The sequence below is a fragment of the Procambarus clarkii genome, chromosome 81, assembly GCF_040958095.1.
Source record: "Procambarus clarkii isolate CNS0578487 chromosome 81, FALCON_Pclarkii_2.0, whole genome shotgun sequence".
Classification (NCBI taxonomy): Eukaryota; Metazoa; Arthropoda; class Malacostraca; order Decapoda; family Cambaridae; genus Procambarus; species Procambarus clarkii.
The window spans coordinates 24,995,439-25,015,203 of NC_091230.1; the positions used below are offsets into that span (position 1 = coordinate 24,995,439).

At 37.9% G+C, this 19,765-nt stretch overlaps 2 protein-coding genes and 1 long non-coding RNA gene across 9 annotated transcripts in view; 1 reads left to right on the forward strand and 2 right to left on the reverse strand.

Annotated features, from left to right (window-relative positions):
• LOC138358007 (uncharacterized) overlaps nucleotides 1–2,823 on the forward strand; it is a 149,507-nt gene extending 146,684 nt beyond the window's left edge. For all 6 annotated transcript variants that reach the window (XR_011225205.1, XR_011225208.1, XR_011225209.1 and 3 more), the window contains one exon: nucleotides 2,737–2,823. Coding sequence is in view for 1 of the 6 variants with exons in the window: in XM_069315444.1 (XP_069171545.1) it covers nucleotides 2,737–2,758 (22 nt within the window). In the remaining 5 variants the exon portion in view is untranslated. The remainder of the gene's footprint in view (nucleotides 1–2,736) is intronic.
• Nucleotides 2,661–5,809, reverse strand: LOC138358008 (uncharacterized). The gene is made up of 4 exons (XR_011225210.1): nucleotides 5,569–5,809; nucleotides 4,300–4,519; nucleotides 3,351–3,424; nucleotides 2,661–2,792 (listed from the first exon to the last, which is right to left on the reverse strand). It is a non-coding gene; the product is annotated as an uncharacterized lncRNA (long non-coding RNA).
• Nucleotides 5,810–8,920: 3,111 nt separating this feature from the next.
• Hcf (Host cell factor) overlaps nucleotides 8,921–19,765 on the reverse strand; it is a 42,518-nt gene continuing 31,673 nt past the window's right edge. For both annotated transcript variants that reach the window (XM_045766791.2, XM_045766790.2), the window contains 4 exons: nucleotides 16,737–17,393; nucleotides 13,533–13,949; nucleotides 11,664–11,856; nucleotides 8,921–10,884 (listed from right to left, as the gene is read on the reverse strand). In XM_045766791.2, coding sequence (XP_045622747.1) covers nucleotides 10,760–10,884; nucleotides 11,664–11,856; nucleotides 13,533–13,949; nucleotides 16,737–17,393 — 1,392 coding nt within the window. In that variant the 3' untranslated portion in view covers nucleotides 8,921–10,759. The remainder of the gene's footprint in view (nucleotides 10,885–11,663; nucleotides 11,857–13,532; nucleotides 13,950–16,736; nucleotides 17,394–19,765) is intronic.

Below are 19,765 nucleotides of genomic sequence, written 5' to 3' on the forward strand. Positions count from 1 at the left end.
TGCTGTTGTGGTATTGATTTTACATTGTTCATCTTGTAATTAATACTGTAGTGCGATATCTAGGGATTCCGCGAAGCTTTTGGGGTTAGTCTTTGACACTCGTTTGTCTTGGTCAGCCCATATCTCTTGCCTCCGAGTTGAATGCTCTAAGGCCCTTAACCTCCTTAAGGTTTTGTCCCATACTTCTTGGGGAGCGGATAGGCGAACGCTCCTCTATTTGCACTCCTCTCTCGTCCTGTCTAAACTCGATTATGGTTGCCCTGCATACTTTTCTGCTTCTCCTTCTACTCTTCCCCGTCTTGATGCTTTGCACCATACTAGGTTGCGTCTCGGCTCTGGTGCCTTTCGGTCGACTCCCGCCCTTAGTTTGTATGTTGACACTGGCTTTCTCTCTCTCTTCAGGACTGCCGTGATCGCTACTGTCTTCGCTATCTTGCGCGGTCCTTCCAACATCCTTCCTCTCGCCTCTGTCGTGCATTGACTTTTCCTCCTCCTGTGGTTCCTGTTCCTCTTCATTGTCTCCCACTTTCTGTCCAGTTATCTCGCTTACAGGATTCTCTTTCTGTTCATATTTCTAATGTTTCTCCTCGTATTGTTCCTTCATTACCTCCGTGGAGAGTCCCCGTTCCCAAGTTTTGTACGTCCTTGACTTGTATTACTAAAGCCTTTACCCCTCCTACAATTCTGAAAAGCCTCTTCCTTGAGCACTTTTCTTTGCACTCCCACTATTTCCATCTTCCCTGATGGGTCTAAGTCTGCGGATGGTGTGGGCTACTCTGTTGTTTTTCCTGACCGTACTTACATGTGTCACCTCCCTTCGGAGGCTAGCGTCTTTACGGCAGAACTTTATGCTATTCTCTATGCTCTTTGTCTCTTGCTTTCTCATTCTCATTCCTCCTTTGTGGTTGTAGTTGATTCTCGTAGTGCCCTCATGGCTCTTGGGTCCTTTAATCCTGTCCATCCGGTGGTCATTAAGATTCAACATTGGCTGTTTCTTATTTCTAGTAAATTTAAATCAGTAGAATTTTGCTGGGTTCCCAGCCATATTGGTGTTTCAATGAGCGTGCGGATGCTGCCGCTAAGGAAGCTATCCGTTCTTGTCCCATCTCCCGTAAAGGTATTCCTTATTCCGACTTTTATCCTGTTATTCATTCTTCCCCGTTGGCAGGGTTGTTGGTCCTCTGTGGTTGGTAACAAGCTGCCTACTCTCAAACTTAGTATCTGTCATTTGGTAAACTGTCCCCGTGGCCTTCCTCCTACCACTGTAACCGGCGGTGGAACACTGCTTTGGCACGGCTATGGGTTGGTCATACCCGCTTAACCCACGGTCACTTAATGGAGCGCCGCCCTGCTCCTTATTGTCCGAATTGCGTTGTCCCTCTTACAGTTGTGCATATCCTTGTTGAATGTCCTGACTTCCAGGATGAGCGTGTGTCTTGCTTTCCGACCGTCCCTCGTCCCTCAATAGAATTCTAGGTGAATCGGATACTTTTGATATCGTTCGCCTTGTGCATTTTTGTTCTCGTATTGGCATTCTTGGTGATATTTAGCGCCCTCTGATTATTTCGCACTTTGATGGTGCTACATGGCCTTCCCGGTTTGGTGCCTTCTTTTGGTAATTACCTTACCTTCATTGTTGTTTCATTTTAATGTGGTAGTTGTGATATGGATTGTTCTGGCTCACGTGCAAGGTCCTAGATTTTTTTCTGTTTTATATTAAGAAATTGCCAGTCTTGTTACTATTTGTAGAGTTAGAGATCTTCATTAAGGCCTCAATATTATATTCTTTATAACATGTTATCAGCCATTTTTGTGGTTGGTAATATTTAGATTAATGTCAGTGATGTATATGACAAGGGTTAAGACCCCTTGTGGTATGACAGCATTTTTCCCAGTCATTTCTTTAACAAATGAAAGGGTCCTTTCTACCATGTACCTGTTTGTTGCTTCTTGGTCTTTCATTTGGTACTTTGGCTATTAAAACAATGGCCTTTGGTAATGTTGCAATTACCATTTCTAAAAAAAAAAGAGCAGGTTCATTAGGCAGGGTTTGCTTTTAGCAAACAAACAAAGTTTTACAAAAAAAATTCCATTCCTTCAGGACCTTGCAGATGTTAGGTCAAACTAATTGACGGTAATCTGTTTTGCCCTTTCAAACAATGATGGTTTTAATCTAGGTAAAATATTTCAGAATATCTGAAGAGTTTGGCAGACAAATCATTTAAGAGCTTTGATTAAATTTAAGTTACCAAAGACTTTGTGAAAACCATGTTGTATAGATGTTTCAGTGTCACTTTTCTAATGTTTTGTAAATTTAACAATGATCTTTACTTAATTTAATCATAATTTGTACAAAGCTTAGGTGTTGCATAGCTTTAAATTTACTTTCAAATATGAAAACTAAAGTATTTACTAAAGTTTCTTCCACTTTAATATTTCAGACTAATTTGCAATATTTGTTAGTTTATGTAAATTGAATAGGTAGTCCACTTTCACATCTTTTTCAATGCATTTTGCATGCACTTATGTAACAAGTTACAAATAGGTGTAAAATTTACCAAGTATTTATTTTCAAAGTAAAAACATTTCAGACATTTAACATTGCATCAATAGTAGTAAACAATTTCCAGCATAATTTCAGGATAAAGTATATAAAGTAGTTTCATTAAAATTGTTTTATTTAATAAGTTTTACATATAGTATTTATAATACATCTAATATTTATTACTGTTTCAGGTTGAGAGATGCTCCTAGATGAACAGAAGATCCAAGACAACTCCAGAGACAATCACCTGTAAAAGAAAAATAAACATTAAACAGGGACACTACTTTTATTATCACCAATGCCTAATAATAAGGCCAAAAATCCTAACATCCTATCTTTTAAGATAGGCTCAGCAAGGCCTATCCCTTCCTCTGGTTGTAGTGCAGAGCTTGTTCCCTGAATGGGTGCATTACATCCACCACTTTAGTGCCATCAACACATTGTACATATGCTTCACTGAAAGCACTGTGCAATGCATGCCAGGCACTAAAGTTGTAGATGCATCCACCCATTCAGCAAACAAGCCCTGTGAGAATTAACAATGTAACCATTGTTAAGGGTCCCTACACCTATGCAAATCTAGTCCATCTATTAGATGGGTAGTAGAGCAAAGCTCTGAAAAAGCCAAGCCAGGGAAATCTGCAAGACTGCCTGGTCCCCTTTTATGAAATGGGGTAGGATCAGTACAAACTGCATCATCCCCTGTGGGTTGTAACAGTAGGACATGGTTACACACCTATAAATGGACTAGACAAGAGAATCAAGATTAGGTCATTGATATAGCTAAAATCAAATTCAAACTCACCCACTTTTGTAGATTTCCTTTTGCAGAGTAAAGGAGCCTCACTCCAAGCCAGTCCATGCATCATAATCACTCACCTGAAAAATATTTCAACAAATTAATTTCAGATTTAAAGCCAATCTTGCTTTACAAATTCAGATGGAATAAATTTCTTTAAGGAATTTACCTTTCCTACATATTCTAGTAGTAGTAGTAAAGATTTAATTTAGCAATACAAATATATATGGCATCAATTTGCCAAGTTTCAGTAAATGTCATTTGAGAAACTATCCACAACTGCACTTCAATGGCAATTTACATTTATCTTTAGCCAATGCTATATTGTTTAAGTTATTACTATTTTTTTTACTTTTATGCAAATCTATTCAGATTAACCTTTACTACAACTCGCCTGATTCTGTTTAAGCAATTAACTGACAGACTTCTGGACTTTCCAAACCACATTCTGGAAAACTATAAATTTAAAACCAAGCTAAAGTAAACATTGAATATTTTTTTTTACTTTCAAGGGAAAAAATACCATCACTTAAAACAAAACTTTTCCTGCCATTAACTTTATTTGACTCATGATTACCCTTAACAGTGTTATACAGTTATAGATTAAAGCTTATTTAAACAAACATTTAATGTTAATTTTAACAAGATTTATATTTCATTAAAATTATTAATAAAACACCCTCAACTATGCTGTTTAAGATCTAATTCCCCACATTACAGTTTTCACAATTTCAACATACCATTCTATTCAATACATTCCTGAAAGGACTAAACTTGCAGATATGGTACCCACTAGCCTAAGCCTAGACTTCCATACCCTAACATTTAATATGTTTTTAGCAATTAACTTATACCCTCTAATTCCAATGTAGCAATAGAACTAAGCCCCCCTTCCTCCCAACTGTTCAGTGTCAAAAGGGAGGGGGGGGGGGGTGTCCATTTACTGTACCCTTACATTTTAGTGTGGGCTTCATCCACTATTCTGAAGTTAGCTGGAACATTTGTGCCAGCTGCTGGTTTGAAAGAGGCATACCATGTGCCAATTCAGGAAGCTTTTCCAAGTTCCTCACTGCATGTCAGCTCAGGACTTCACTACCATGTTGGGAAGCAGTTGAAGACTAACCAATCAACATCCCAGGCTGGAGAGCAGTGCCAGCTCGGGGACAATTTACCACCTGCAAAAAATTTAATACTCTTAACAATCTACACCATCTATCTCATCTTTACCTTACATTTGTCAGCATTAAACTGCATCTGGTAGTCTTAACCATTTCAAAACTATAGGGCATCGGTATTTTTTATTTGCCAATTCTGCAACTATTGCAGTCGCAACCATAATCTTGCGAATAACCCAGGTCCAAGGAGAGCTTTAAGGCACTACTTACAACACTTCTCCCAACTTAACCCCATTTATACTAATTTCCTTTGGTATAGCCATGACCTAATCAACTTCAGTCAGCATTTCCAATGATCCTAGCCCTTATCAATTTTGCGCCACTCAAAATCTCTGCTGAAGTCAAGGTACACAAAATCACAAACCTTATCACCATTTCCTCAACTATGCAACCTAATCCATGAACATTTAGTAATAAAACTATGCGATTCATGTATATAGTCATGTTTCTCAAAAAGAGTAGAGAAATGGCACTTGCAATGTTAGATTCTAGTAACTTTCCTCACAATAGACTAAGCTAATTGGTCACTAACTTAAGCGTTAAAGTTAACTCAAACTTTTCCTTTAAAACGTGCTATATTAGGAACTTTCCACGACCGGCCTTTACCCGACAATTAAATAGGGTAAAAGCGGTATATTAAATGCAGTAAAACTACGGTAAATTCAATATGATAAACTTGCATTCTTTAAGCATGGGCTGCATAGTAAGTGAACTAAACTAAATGTTAAGCACCCTGGCAAACCACTTCGTTCTATTCAAATTATTTAATCACTTTGTCCGGCTAGAATTTTTAGATTAGATTAAAGGAACACCCTCCCTGGTAACGGCTGAACTAGTTAACCAAATACAAATATTTAGGTAAAATACTTTCATAAAACCCGTCTACTTCCCCCACCAGTAGACTTGTTCACTTAAAGGCATAATGTAATGTTCCACTTTAGTAAATAAAGACTTAAAAAACACTACCCCATCTGTGTAGTTACCCGTTACCTGACATTCTACGCTTAAAATAACCCATCTATTCCCCATAACTGTTCGATATAACTTACCTCTCACCCGCTGGTCGAGTACACAGCAGTATATATCCTCCTCCATCACTCACCGCGTGGAAACTATTTCACTCTGGCCGCAAATTGCCTCAAATCACCTACGTTGTCCATAAACATATATAGAAGAGCAACTGACCGTAACACCCGTATAGCGATCATCACATAACGTGGGAACATTAGTAGTACTGCTGTCAAAACATAGATGGCGCCAGGACAAACGGTAATTCCTATGGACTTGCCTAGTTATGCGTAGGGAATTGAGCTTCAGCTGTTTGGTCCCGCCCCTCAGCTGTATTCACCTAGTTGTACTCACCTAATTTGTGCTTGCAGGGGTTGAGCTTTGGTTCTTTGGTCCCGACTCTCAACCGTCAATTAACAGGTGTACAGGTTCCTGAGCCTATTGGGCTCTATCACATCTACATTTGAAATTGTGTATGGAGTCAGCCTCCACCACATCACTGCTTAATACATTCCATTTGTTGACTACTCTGACACTGAAAAAATTCTTTCTAATATCTCTGTGGCTCATTTGGGTACTAAGTTCCCCTTGTTCGTGTTCCACCCGTGTTAAAGAGCTGTCTTTGTAACTATCAAAATGCATATATCTTTGCTTTCACTTCAGTTATATTTATGACAAGGGATTTAAAATTTGCCTATATTTCTGCTTCTCTGATGACATTAAAAACTTTCGTTTATTACAGTATCTACATAAAATTAACATTTATCTTCATTAGGTTGTAGTTCTCATCAATAGGGAGAGCGTCAGTAACAAAAAAAAATTGTTTAAATATAAATATCTTTCCTCTCTCAATAATATGCCCGAAACGCTATGCATACTAGTGGCTTTAGGTATTGTATGTACTAGCTCTATCTATAAATCCAATATTATGTTTGTAAATCGACTATTTATGTACTTTCCTGAATAAAATGAACTTTACTAATATCTAATCTCTGTGACTAAAACGTAAGAACGACTTTATCTATGCCTTTTTGATAACATACAATTATGTTATAAGTTAACATACATACAATTATAAGCTTTATTAGTGAATCTCTATTAATTAAACAATATATCAGAGAGTGTGTAAGGTTCGGTGTTCCATGTGCGAAGAGACATGGGAGACTTTACATCAGTACAGTAAATGTTTTAAGTAGCGAACGCATACTAACGAATAACGATTAGTATAGACCAACACTATTGTTCTATGAAGTCGATTTAACTTCCAGACATGTATTTTTCAATAAGTCTTAAATATTTTCTGGCTAGTTATGTTAGATATTCTACTTGTTAATATAATAAACTAAATTTGCGATCATTTAAGGAGAGAAGTGCGACGACTGGATCACTGTGTACAGAAGGTTGATATGCCAACAAACACTTTCCAGACAACAATATATCTTGGATAAGTCGCTCCACAACATTGACACCTGGACCGTTGACTTCCTATGAGGCCACATATTTACTTATTTCATAATGGAAGTATATTATTTTATAGTAAATATGTTTTCTCGTGTTCTGCATTAAGCACCAACATTATAGTGAATAAATATACCATATTTCTTCATTATTTAAGTAATGCTAGGAGGCTTTGAGTAGCTTTGGGTCATTAGGTGAACAGAATCTCCAATAGATGGGGTGAGAGTCGTGCTATCTCTCGCCCGAGCGAGAGTAGAAACTTATTTTAGAATTGATATATCTTTGTCCTCCAACAAGATATATTTCCTTTGGTGCACTCACAATAACGAGCATATCTCTGTCTTTCTGAAGGCATATAATATTTTAGGCTTTATAAGCGTATCTTTGTTAATTACACACTATATTGGCAAGTGCGTAGGCTTCTGCATTCCATAACCGACAAGCTACTGAATGCCACTATAAAAACGTATGTATCTTCACTAGAGCTTTATATATGTCTATGTTAAAGTATTTAAAATGAAGCTTATATTTCTATCTTTCTTGAGACATATAAAACATATGTGTTTATTAACGAATTTACGTGAAATAAGCATTGTTATGAGAGAGAGTTGCTCTGTCGATCAGTCTGTGCGGGGTCGGAGCTCGGCGATTATTAAAACACATGTATCTTCATTAGAACTTTATATATATCTATGGTAAAGTATTTAAAATGAAGCTTATATTTCAATCTTTCTCAACACATATAAAAACATTTGCGTTTATTAACGAATTTACGTGAAATAAGCATTGTTCTGAGAGAGTTACTCCGTTGCTCGATCTGTGCAAATACCATGTCAAATATAGATACTGTACTGTTATTAAACAGATTCCCCATTTTGCATCCGCAAGATAAAGTAATATTTTAAGAGTTGACAAATGTCAATCTTCTTGAGCTGTTCACTTGAGACAGTTAAGTAAGTCCCAGCTGTGTCTGGGTACAAGTGACAGGATGAACAAACCAGCGGGTTTTCTGCCTATTGGGGAGTGTTGTACATGCTGCTATGGCGGTGTGTCCACTCACAGGTTGATTGGCGCTGGCCAATAAACTCGCCCCAAGGTAAAATTTTAATTTAAATCCTCCACTTTTTTAATCTTGTTTTAAAGCCCTTTGCATCTTTCTTCCTTTACTACTATACTACCTCAACCTTTTCCCAAAGCTCAGACACACTCAAACCTATCCTGCCACCCAGTTTCGTTGGTCTATTTATAGACTGATCATTGTTAACTGGCAGCTCCCATTTGGCAATGGGGAAAAGGGAACCTAACTACTGGGTGGATTGCTTGCTGAATTGTGTACTTTGTGAACCTTGAAGTAGTCCGTTTTGCTTTGCTTTCTTTCTGCTACATTAGTCTACCCGGCTTGGTGCCTTCTATTGATAATTACTTTGCTTTCTTTCTGCTACATTAGTCTACCCGGCTTGGTGCCTTCTATTGATAATTACTTTGCTTTCTTTTGAGAGGTTTGATTCTTCACCGAGGGTGATCATAAACCTCCCGCTTCTTGGGCTAATGAAGAAGGCCAGGCTTTGGCAGCTTGTCTCTGGTAGGTTATCAAGGACAATGTACAACCTAGACAAGCATCTAGGTCTCCTATTTAAGTAATATACTGCATGTTTGCCTAATGTACAATTATTTAAAGAATTAGGTCCATGTATCCCAGTGTTTTGGACCATTTATAAAATCTCTTAGCATTTATGTTTCATACTTTTCATGCACGAAAACATTTGTGTGTGTAGATCATTTGAGTAAATCATACTATATTTGTCATACTGGAATTCATGTCTTACAATGGTTACCCCCAAGTCATGAACTTGTACCAATACTCGTGCATCTAGTTGAAAATCACAAGTGTGCTTCAGTGCTGTACTATAATAAAGGGTAGAATTAAACAAGCAATATTTTCACTATTTCAATAGTTCATTTTATTCTTACTTTGAAAAATAAAATATTAAAGATTTAAAAGCACTTTTCCTAAATTATTGGTTTTAATTATATTTCACTGCTATTTTTCTTACAGCCTAGAGAAATTGTTACCAAAGTGTTTAGTGGTAGAAGAAGGGTTGTAGAACTGTGAGTGTTGTCTGAAACCCATCTTGCACCAACGTCTTTGTGTTAATATCTGGTCAGGTACTGTGGCCATGTCCCATCCAGGCTGTCATTACACACTTAACCTCATGTCCTCTCACATATTTGAAAAAACAACACTATAATTTTATGTACAAATGAATATCACCACATCATGTAATGAAGCTTTATATTATATACGTTCATATATATTTCTGTGCCTGTTTATTCAAATTAAAAATACTAGAAAGAACATTTTAAAAGGAAGATCCTAGAAATTATATAGCCAGAAAGTGGTGTAATAGTCTCAAAAACATATTTCAAAAATTCTCTCATGTCCACAAACATGAGGCATGGAGAAGCCTGGAAGAAAGTGGAAAACAGTACATGACCTACTCTGAAAAAGCTAATCAGTACCAGCAGCAACTTCACTCTTGATCTGTTGTTTGTACTCATTTCCCCTCCCCCCATATTTAAAAGAAAGAAAAAAGCCTGCCCATAATAGAACACGCCTTGCTATAGTAAAAATTACAGCTATCAAGATACAGTACTGTTCTTTGTTTCAGGTAACTCATAAGGGACTGGTATCTACAATGATATATGAATGAAAAGAATGAACTTGATGTACATCGAAAGGAAGAGGAATATGATATGCAGGAAAGGAGTGATTAGTTTTCTTATACTAATCAGGCATAATCCACATGATTCTGTTATGAGAAAATAAATGGCCATTTTACCTAAATGATAACTACTTTATCGACACGAAGACTTTTGGAGGCCCTATATTGTAAAATGGATATATGAATGGTGATGGTATGAAATGATGATGTGGACTGATGATACAGGGATAATTGCATTGCCTGCCTCATTGTTGTAGCTTGCTAAGGCCAAGTTGAGTTATCGTAGAACTGTCATGCTTTACTGCCAGTAAACACACCCCTGAGATGGGATGTCTCCAGGATATCCCTGCAACTGAACACACCAGGGGTTTAACCCCTCATTCACGTCACGTATGTACAATATTCTTTTCCCAGAAACAGGGTGGCAATTCTCAAGTAAAGGTCTTCTCCATGACACATGGAGACAGGAGAGTTCACTAGAATATAAATGTTTTAACTTTGAAAAACAATATTTAGGGCATTCACTGAACGCCATTTTGATGCCTATTAGCTAAGGGTACAAAGCTGTGACACAAACATTTACAGGAAATTAACAGTTTGGATGGACCTTAAATGTACATTAAAGTAGTATTTATAAATTAAACAAAGTCATGGGGGGTATGTCTACCCATTTATCACTTAGCAACATATATTTGGTTCAGATCATCAAGTGGCAACACTTACCAATGAAATGGGAGAAAACAAGTGGGTTCGAGTCTGTTTACATACACTACTTCGTGCATGAGAGAAAACTAAAGATAATCTTTTTACATCACAAAATACTATGCCTTCTTTGTATGTTACAGCCAAGACCCAACAATTCTTTACAGTATTTTCTTAAGCTTGACACTTGCGGTTTAGGGCCCTCATCCCTACTGGGACAAAAGGTGATCTCAACTTGATCTTTGGCACTTGATATTCAGCAGAAAATCATTGGCCAAAGATATCACCTCTGTTTCTCAACACCGGGGCCTGTACAACTACTGACTGGAAACAATGGTGGTAACTTGGTTCAACACTGTAACATTGGTTCCCCATCAGCTTTAAATTTTTTAACCGCAACTGGTGACCTGTTGTCTGAGGCAGGTCTTCTCATGACCACCTTCGGACCTCCTGCTGCAGCTCCCATAACAGAGTCTGAAATTATATTAATATGAAAATAATTAGCAAAGTTTGAATATCAGCATGTAAAAAGATTTCACCCTCAATGATCACCCTCTGATCAATTTCACCCTCATTTCTCAGGATCTAGTCCCTTAAAATTTAATTTTTGCAAGGTAAGGTCATGTGCCAGAAATGGTTGTAAATGAACTAGGCCCATCAATTTTCCCACAGATATGAACTCTGACCCTTGGATCCTTAGCAAATTCCACAGTCACCCAATTTGCTGAACATGTCTTTGGTGAATCAGTTGGTAACTTCAGCTTGCAAGGTACAAACTGCAATGAGAAATTTGCAAATCAAGGATGTATTGTGTGGCTAATGAGATATCTGGACTTTGTTCCAGTGAGTATATTGTAAGTGCTTTGAGGTACTACTGTAGTAAATCAGATGCTTTACTGTATAGAATCTATATGAGCAATAAAGGTTCTTGCAAAACTGTAGCTCAGGTATTCCTCCTGCCTTCAAAGTCAACATGAGTACAGAGCAAAATTCTAAATGAGAAAGCATCAGTGGCATTTTTTCTTTAAAAAGTTCTCATAATCCACTCTTAAAAGCTTCCTTGCTAATTATTGATTTGCTTTTGCTGTGCTCACATAACATGTGGTCTAAACAGACTTAAGGAAAAGAACATCCAGTCTGAAAAGGAATAATTCCCCCCCCCCCCCCAAAAAAAAAAATGATTATATGTATCTATCTATCCATCCATCCATCCAAATGTACACGAAATAAAACTATACAAAGAAGAGGCATACCTTGAAGCCACCTGACTTGAGTAGCAGGTCCATATCCTTTGTCATTTCTGGCTGCTATTCTAAAGATAATGGCTGGTTTGTTGGTTGTATCAATGTGTGCTGCTGCCAACTGAGTGTTCAGAACTGTGCACTGGTTACTAGCTCCACAGTAAACACGCATAAATGCAAGATGGGCTCCTCCACTTCCTGTGTCCTAAAAGAAGAAAAGGCATTCAGTAAATATTAAGAATCATGAGCAGAATCACTTCATTGGTCCTTAAGAAAAGAATGACAATCTAATAACCATACCACAGGAAATTTTTAACCATCTTTGTAGGTTCGGTTGAGGTGCTAGGTACATAGTTACTAGGCAAAGACTGTACAGAAAGGAGGGAAATCTATGTAGAGTGCAGAAAAAATTAATCAAAGTCAAGAGAGGGAAAAAGCTTAAAAAACAGGCAGAGGCCAAAACAGGGAAGAGCCAAAAGAACCAGAAATGACCACACTAGGGTCAGAAAATGCAGGAAAGCCATGATAATGATGGAGGCAAAAGCAAAGGACTGGCTCAAACTGATGATGTCACACAGGGAGGTAAGTGAGAATTAAATTAGAAATTGCAGGGGAAACAAAGTTTTAAGGGAAAATGGTATTGCCTGAGGAGCTTGACAAGAAGTCCCAAGTTTATAAAACAGAACCAAAGTAGAGCCTTATGGCAAGTGGAGACAGGTGATCAGAAGCAACAATAGACACCATGGTATATCACTGAAAAGGTAAAATGTCACCCGAAGCCGTTTTATGCAACATGTGCAGTATGGCCAGACCAGGTATCACCCATAGTTGATGAAGAGAGCTCGAGGGGGGGTGATCTGTTTTAGGCTAACTAGGAATTTTAATAGAACAATAAAGATTGAAGAGCTCCAGCAAATCTGGGAAAATATTAGTGGTCCCAATATTCAAGAAATTGCAAAAAGACAGGAATGACTAAACTATACACCAGTCACTAATGTATTCCTAACAAAGCACTGAGAAACATAATTGGGGGAATGGTGGACCACCTGGAGACGATAAATTTTATAATGGTGGTGCAATCCAATTTGACATTACAAGTTAAATCTAGAAACTTGATAAAGTTCCAAGACAGGTTCATCAAGATGTGACAGGAGTAAGAAGACCTGAGTTGACTGCATATTCTAAGATTGGCAAAAATATTTGATACCGCTCCTCACAAGAAGCTAGTCTGTAAGATGGAAATGTGAACTGGGATAATTGAAAAAGACACTGGACTGGGCAAGGAAGTACCTGACAAGAAAGGCACGAGTGTCAGATACAAAATTCCTCGGGAAAATAGGAAAGGAAGACAAGGACAGATTTATTGCAACAAGTGGAGCACAAACAAGGGGACACATGTGGAAACTTTGTAGTAAACAAATGGAATGTGTGAAGTTAGTTGATTGAAGGCCAAGAGGTGTCAAAACAATGAGCTGAAGAATGACCACTGCAAACATAATTGAGAGATTACCAGTACAACCCTAGTTTATACCTATATTACACAATGTTCTCACTTTTAAATTTGCCACAGTTAACTACAACAAATTTATTTTACTAAAACCTCTATAGAACTATCTTTATTTATCTGAAAGATGTAGAACCACAAAGTAAATTTTTTCTTGCAAATTTTGTCCACAACTCTTACTTTAAGGTCCCACTACACTACCATCCTCTGAAACTTTTGTGCCTTCAGTTTTATTCCCATTCTAACAATAGCGAGATAACCATTGCTATTTTCCAGTCACTTCGTACTCCTCCAATTGGATGCTACCTTAAAGATAGGATACAGGACACAAAATAATCTATAAAATATTAAAAATATTATGACTATTTCTCTCATACCTGTTGTGTGGCTGCATTTTTGATGGCCAAGTAAACAGAGTACTCAACAATGTCACCAGCAGCATTTTGAGGAGGTTCCCATGACAAGTGTGCCCCTTCAGCAGATTTTGATATTTTGATGGCTGACGGAGCTCCTGGATAACCCGGCAAGCAGGTTTTGAAGGCCGACACTTCACTCCATGGTCCTCGTCCACAGGCGTTGATACCTGCTACTCTAAACTTGTATGCAGTGCCAGGTTGTAACTTCACTTCAATTCCACTTGCTTTCCGCTCCGTTACTTCTCCTTCCGCATCAGTATAATTTTCAATTCGAAGAGCTTCAGCCTCAGTGGGCAAGTAATATGCTTGAACTGTACATACTGTTCCACGGATAATGCCTACATCATACCATTCTGTTTCTGGCTTCTTAGTTTCACTCTGAGGAAACAACAAAAATCTTTTTATTTAAGACCTATCAAAATATACCATTACAAGTCATTTTGGGCACTAAGATTCTTTGAATCTATCTTTATTTGGATTCTTAGAATCTCAAAATTCAAATCAAACAATTCAATTTTAGAATTTTGGATTCTTCCAAGAATCTTTATAACATGCAGAATCTAGTAGTCAGATATAATACAGTCAATAAGCAAGATCTTTTATTTTTTTATGTAAAAAATAGGCCAACTAATATTTACCCTCATGTCGTCATTATTCCTAAAATTGTAAAAATCAATGTAGCATTTGCTTTAAAACAATTGCTATGCTGTCAAATCAAATGCTTTATACATAAATGGTCATGCATTTATAATTGCAAAAGTGTAAAAGGATTTAGTACTGTACTTATTTTAGGATAAATAACCCGAGGATTCACGAGTCGGAAGCCATGGATTATATATTGTCTTATCAGGAATAAATGCTCAAGCAAAATATACAATAGGTCAACAGTGTTATTTCACACTCTAAGTCATTATTATTCCTAAAATAACAATACGTGTTAGTGGTAAGAAATAAATCTCTCAAGTCTATTAAAAATGTCTAAATAAGTTCAATTGTATACATATGATGTGTGTGTGTTTAAATGAATGAGGAATTGGCAGTATTGCAGGAGGAAGGGAGGAAGCACCACACCACTCAAACACCAATGTACAATGTTTGCCTCATAATGCAATGGCAGCTATTGCACCTATACAGTAAGTAGTCGTACCAAATGAGCCAGTTAGAGCAACATGCAATCCCAACATGGATATATAAAGAACCCTTGGCTAATTGTTATTTACTGTATAATTCTGGCATCAAAACAATCACGAATTAAACAATACAGTAAAACTATGCTAGAAAGAAAGCATAGATTGAAACAGCCTGTCTGGCAGGTGGGTGGCCCTACCTAAAACAGTGACAAACATATGCCACAAAATGTGAATTTCTTGATTTCTGCAATTACCTAATCACCAATAGAATGCTAGCATGCATTAATTCGGATAAGGTAAGTCACCTTTCAACCTTCCCACTTCTAGGGTATAGGGGACTGGTACAATCATATCCAGGTTTCCTTTTAGCCCTAGGCGAAATTCGTCACAATCATTTTCAAGACCAGTTCCAAACTTTCCAAGATCACTTTTTTTTTATCAGCCTAGGAACTGCTTACCAATGAGTTGTGATCCAAGCTACTGGGATAGCGTCCTCTGTGGCCTTGATCTTTACCGTGTGTGTTATAGTCTTTGCCAAAGTTGTTTATGCCACTTATACACAATGCTGTGTTGGATTTGTGCTTGGCAAAATTTGTCTGCGGGTGTTGTGTGTTTCGCTATTTCCATTAGTCTGTTGTTTGTATTTGCTGTTGCCGGCCTCTCAACAGGCCGGCAACTACATATCAACTACAGCCTGGTTGGTCCAGAACTTCTTGCAAGAACTTGTCTCAGTGCCTCTTGAAGACATCTACCTTTGTTCCGACACTGGGCACTACACTATTAAGCTAACACTAAAGCATAGAACCTCTTGTGTAAATTATACCTTAAGAATAATCAGTCAGACAAGTGAATTGGCCTCTCAGGAGCTGTGTACATTCATGAGGTTGATGCCAGGCACATGAGGTTGATGCCAGGTTCAGCGAGACTGCCGCCTCCACAACCAGGTAGTACAATCTAGTACTGCCACTCGGAAACAATTGGTGTAGGATGCTTACAATTGTTTCATAGCTACTTAAATTGCTATCTCTGAGAGCCCAAAGATCATTCAGAGTAGCTTGATATATATCAGTTGTTATAGGAGGCCTGGCCAGAGACCGGGCAGCGGGGGACATTGATCCTTGGTATCACTGCAAAGTATGCTCAACCGAGACAAGCACCCCACTCCTGGACGAGACAACTTGTGAGGTTACTCGTCTGGGTGGGGGCTCAAATTTGCACAGGGACCTGGTGAACAATGGGTGGTTTGCATGGTGCCAGTGTTATGACTTGGGACCAACTGCAGGGAAGGAAGGGGTTGGTGAGGAGCCTAGCTAAGAAAATACTCTTATCGTTTGCTTTGATTAAGACTAAAATACATGTACTAGCTTTAAACTAAAATCTGCCCTCATCTACATTGTTCTATACTATCTGCTATAAAATATATACAAATCGTTGTCATTGGGCTACACCACCTAATAACAGTAATAAGCTGGGTTTTAAAAACAATGTTTCAGGTTTCAAGTCAAAATAAGCAGACTTCTCTAAACAAAATAATATACCTGCCACTTGGCCACACTGCCCAATAGTAAAACAACCCTTATTTTGATGACAAATTGATATCTAGGTGCTGCAGATTTCAAATAAATAGAATGAGATCGTCTTGAGATATTGAACAGAAATGAAGACGATAATATAATTACACAACCAAAAAATATCCATACCAGTATCTAATGTAACAAACTTAAGTAAACTTGCCAACTTTGGCCTTACCCTACTTAAGTCAATGGTACACACAGTAGCAGTCTCCCTTATTTTAGTTTAGAATATTATTTCATCCTTATTATAGAACAAACTTTAGGATGCAAAAAGACCACTAGACAATCATGTAGTATGAAAAATGCATTGTTCAGAATATTTTAATGGTATCAATTACTGTATTAATGCAGAAGAAAGCAAATACGTAATGATAATGATGCACTGAATCAAGAGGACAACTACTGTAAATAAGTAAACATACATTTACAGTATAATACTATAAAACTGACAAAACACTTACAGTTTCCTGACTAATACCATTAGCAAGAGCTGTGGAAGAGTCTTCTGTCTTGACGGATGCCGCAGTGCCAAGAGATGAATTAATAGCTGCTGAAGCTAGAGTAGCCAAAGGATCTGTGGTGTCTCCAGATGCTGCTGTTTGACTGGGATTGTTTGAGTCACTTATTCCCTCTGTATCCATTGGTTCTTGTTTTATTGCACTTTCACCACCTTCACCTGTAGCACAGTTATTGTCTTGTCTCTTTAGGTCCGAGTCCTCTCTCACTGCACTGCCATTATTCCCTTCCAGAGACTGCTTTAAATTTTCTCCTGCTGAACTAGAGAACATAACAGACTCCTCTCCAGTGTTCTGCAATGTACTGTTTTCAGAAGGTGCAGAAACTTGGTCATTATTTTGTTCACCTTCAACAGCTGGCATTATTAGACCTGCTTCTGCTGCTAAAGCAGCAAGAGCTGCATCTGAGGTCACTGGACCATCCCCAGCACCACCTAGTGTTGTTGAGTGTTGGCTTGTTGCTGATGTGCTTGAGGTGCTAGTAGTGTTAGTTGTGGTTGTGGATGCACTTCCACTAGCTTGAGAGGTTACCAAAGTTACAGTTTTTTGGCCTCCGGCTGTAGTTACTTGTACTGTTACAGGTTTTCCTCCAATTGTTAGTGCCTGCAGAAATAAATAAAAGTTACTGAAAACGAAGCCGCTTAAATCTAATAAGCACTGATATTGAGAAAAGGTCAATATGAAGTTACCATGCCATTTTAAATAGTTTTTCATTCAAATTTAGTATTTTAATGTTTAACAAATGATATGCATCTGTTCAAAGATTAAAAATCCTTCATACAGTAATTTCTGTATTTCCATTTAAAAATACATTCCCTTTACTACACTATCATCATCCTGTACACAATCCAGGGCAAACTAAATAATATTGCAAGAAAGTGAACGAGGAAGGTATTCCCAGGCCGGTGCATCTAAGCATACAGACTGGGAGGTGTCGTAGTGAGTAAAGCGGATATACACAGTTCAGGGAGTGTAAGCATACGGGCTAGTATAGCAAGTATATACTGAAACAAGCGGAGTGAATGGCAGTGAGCATGGATGGTTGTGTTTGTAGTGGTTACATTTAGTGGCTATGATTACATTCTTAGTGGTTGTGTATGTAATGGTAGCAAACTGTGTTTTGTAGCGATAGATGAATGGTTGAAATTGTGTATGGACCGAAGTGGTGCTGGCTGTTGCACTTGTGTTTTTAAGAGACTGTTGTGGTTTGCAAATGAGACTGGCACTGCTTGACTGCTGGCAGTAACAAATGCCAGACTGCTGGATTTCTGCTAAACACATTTCTTTATGCCCCTGGCATTAAGAAAAGTGTTTAAACATTTAAGGAAGATTTTATACAATATTGTATTATTCAGCTGATGAGACACAAACAAAGCACAGCATACTTATTGGGTTTTTATCTTCATTCCATAAAAATGTGTTCAGATGATTTGTTGAAAGAGAAAATTAATCAAATTGACAGTTTTTACAAAACTAAAATATCACTCATGCATAATTGGCTTAAGTGGCTTTATATAAAATAATTTCTGTACCTACTAATTAATAACCACTAACATGTTATGGATATTTTATAGATATTCTAAAAGATAGTGCAATTGTTATCCCCCTAATAGAGCAAACATAGAAGAAATGTTTAACATTTAACTGAAATGTACACTCGAATGGCACAGCAGGAGACAACCCGCCAAACACACAACGAAACTACGACGTTGCTACAACGTTCGAACAAGATTTACCACCACCTAACAAGTTATAAGAACCAATATAACAAGTTGTAACAACGTTCTAATACGTCAAAAACACATTAAGCCAAGATGTAAGAACTTTATTACAAGTTGTAACAAGCGGAAAACAGGGTCAGTTACGGTTTGTGTTTCCAGGGGAATAGTGTGCACATGTTGCACTAGCTCTCTCACTCACTCTCTCTTCCACAATTCAGAGGAATTGATAGGATAGATAAAAAACTTTTTTAATGCAGGGAACACATGCACAAGGGGAAGACAGGTGGAAACTGAGTACCCAGATGAGCTATAGAGATATTAGAAAAAACTTTTTTAGTGTCGGTAGTAAACAAATGGAACTGCAAATGGAACATAACAAATGGCAGACTCCATACACAGTTTCAAAATTCCCGAGACTGTAACACCCATGATCTCCCCCCCCCCCCTTAGAGTTCACACCCAGGGAAGCCTTCTCCAAGAGGTCAGCCCAGATGACCTCCGGTTTATCTTGTATATTGATTAAAAATTCCTGGGTTAGTCTTAGTCAGCATAGTTTCAAGTATGTAATATTTCATGCAAGGAAATTAGACTCCAGATTCTTATGTGCAAACATCCCTGGATCTCCCCCTTTTGGCCAGGTCAGAGGTCAGTCACATGTAATTAATAACTCCTCTCTTGAAGAGTGTAGGGTGAATGTCAAACAAGCTTTTTGAAATATTTCTTGAGTGTTTGTACACTTTTGGTGGGTAGCAACAGCAGATCTCCCCCTCCCCCTGTGGGGGGTTGTATATAGAGGGCCTGTAGGAACATAGGAAAGGCAGAGGGCGGTACACCGGGATCGAGAGCGGAGCTGTGAAGAACATCTCAGCCAGGGAGAGACAGATAGCTTAAGGTAATGTGTGTGATCTCTGAGTTTTTGTTCCATGTCCAAATTTCTTAACTTTTTGCCAGTGTTAGAGTAGCATTTATAAGTGGTGATTGACATAATTTTGGTCTCAATAAACTCGTTAAATTTCCCGTCTGTGTCAATTGTTGAATCCTCTTAGCCTTTTGGATATAGTGGCTTACAACCGTTTTCATAATTAATGACAGTCATAGAAGGTACTCTCCTAGTCAAGCAATGTTTCTTGCCTCGTTGCTTGATATAGTTCAATGGTCAAAGGCAGATGGTGGCAGCGTATTTAATCCTTGTGTTAGCATTTCCTTATTGGCAGTGTACCTTTGGTTCCGGTGTAACCATCATATGTCAGCTCA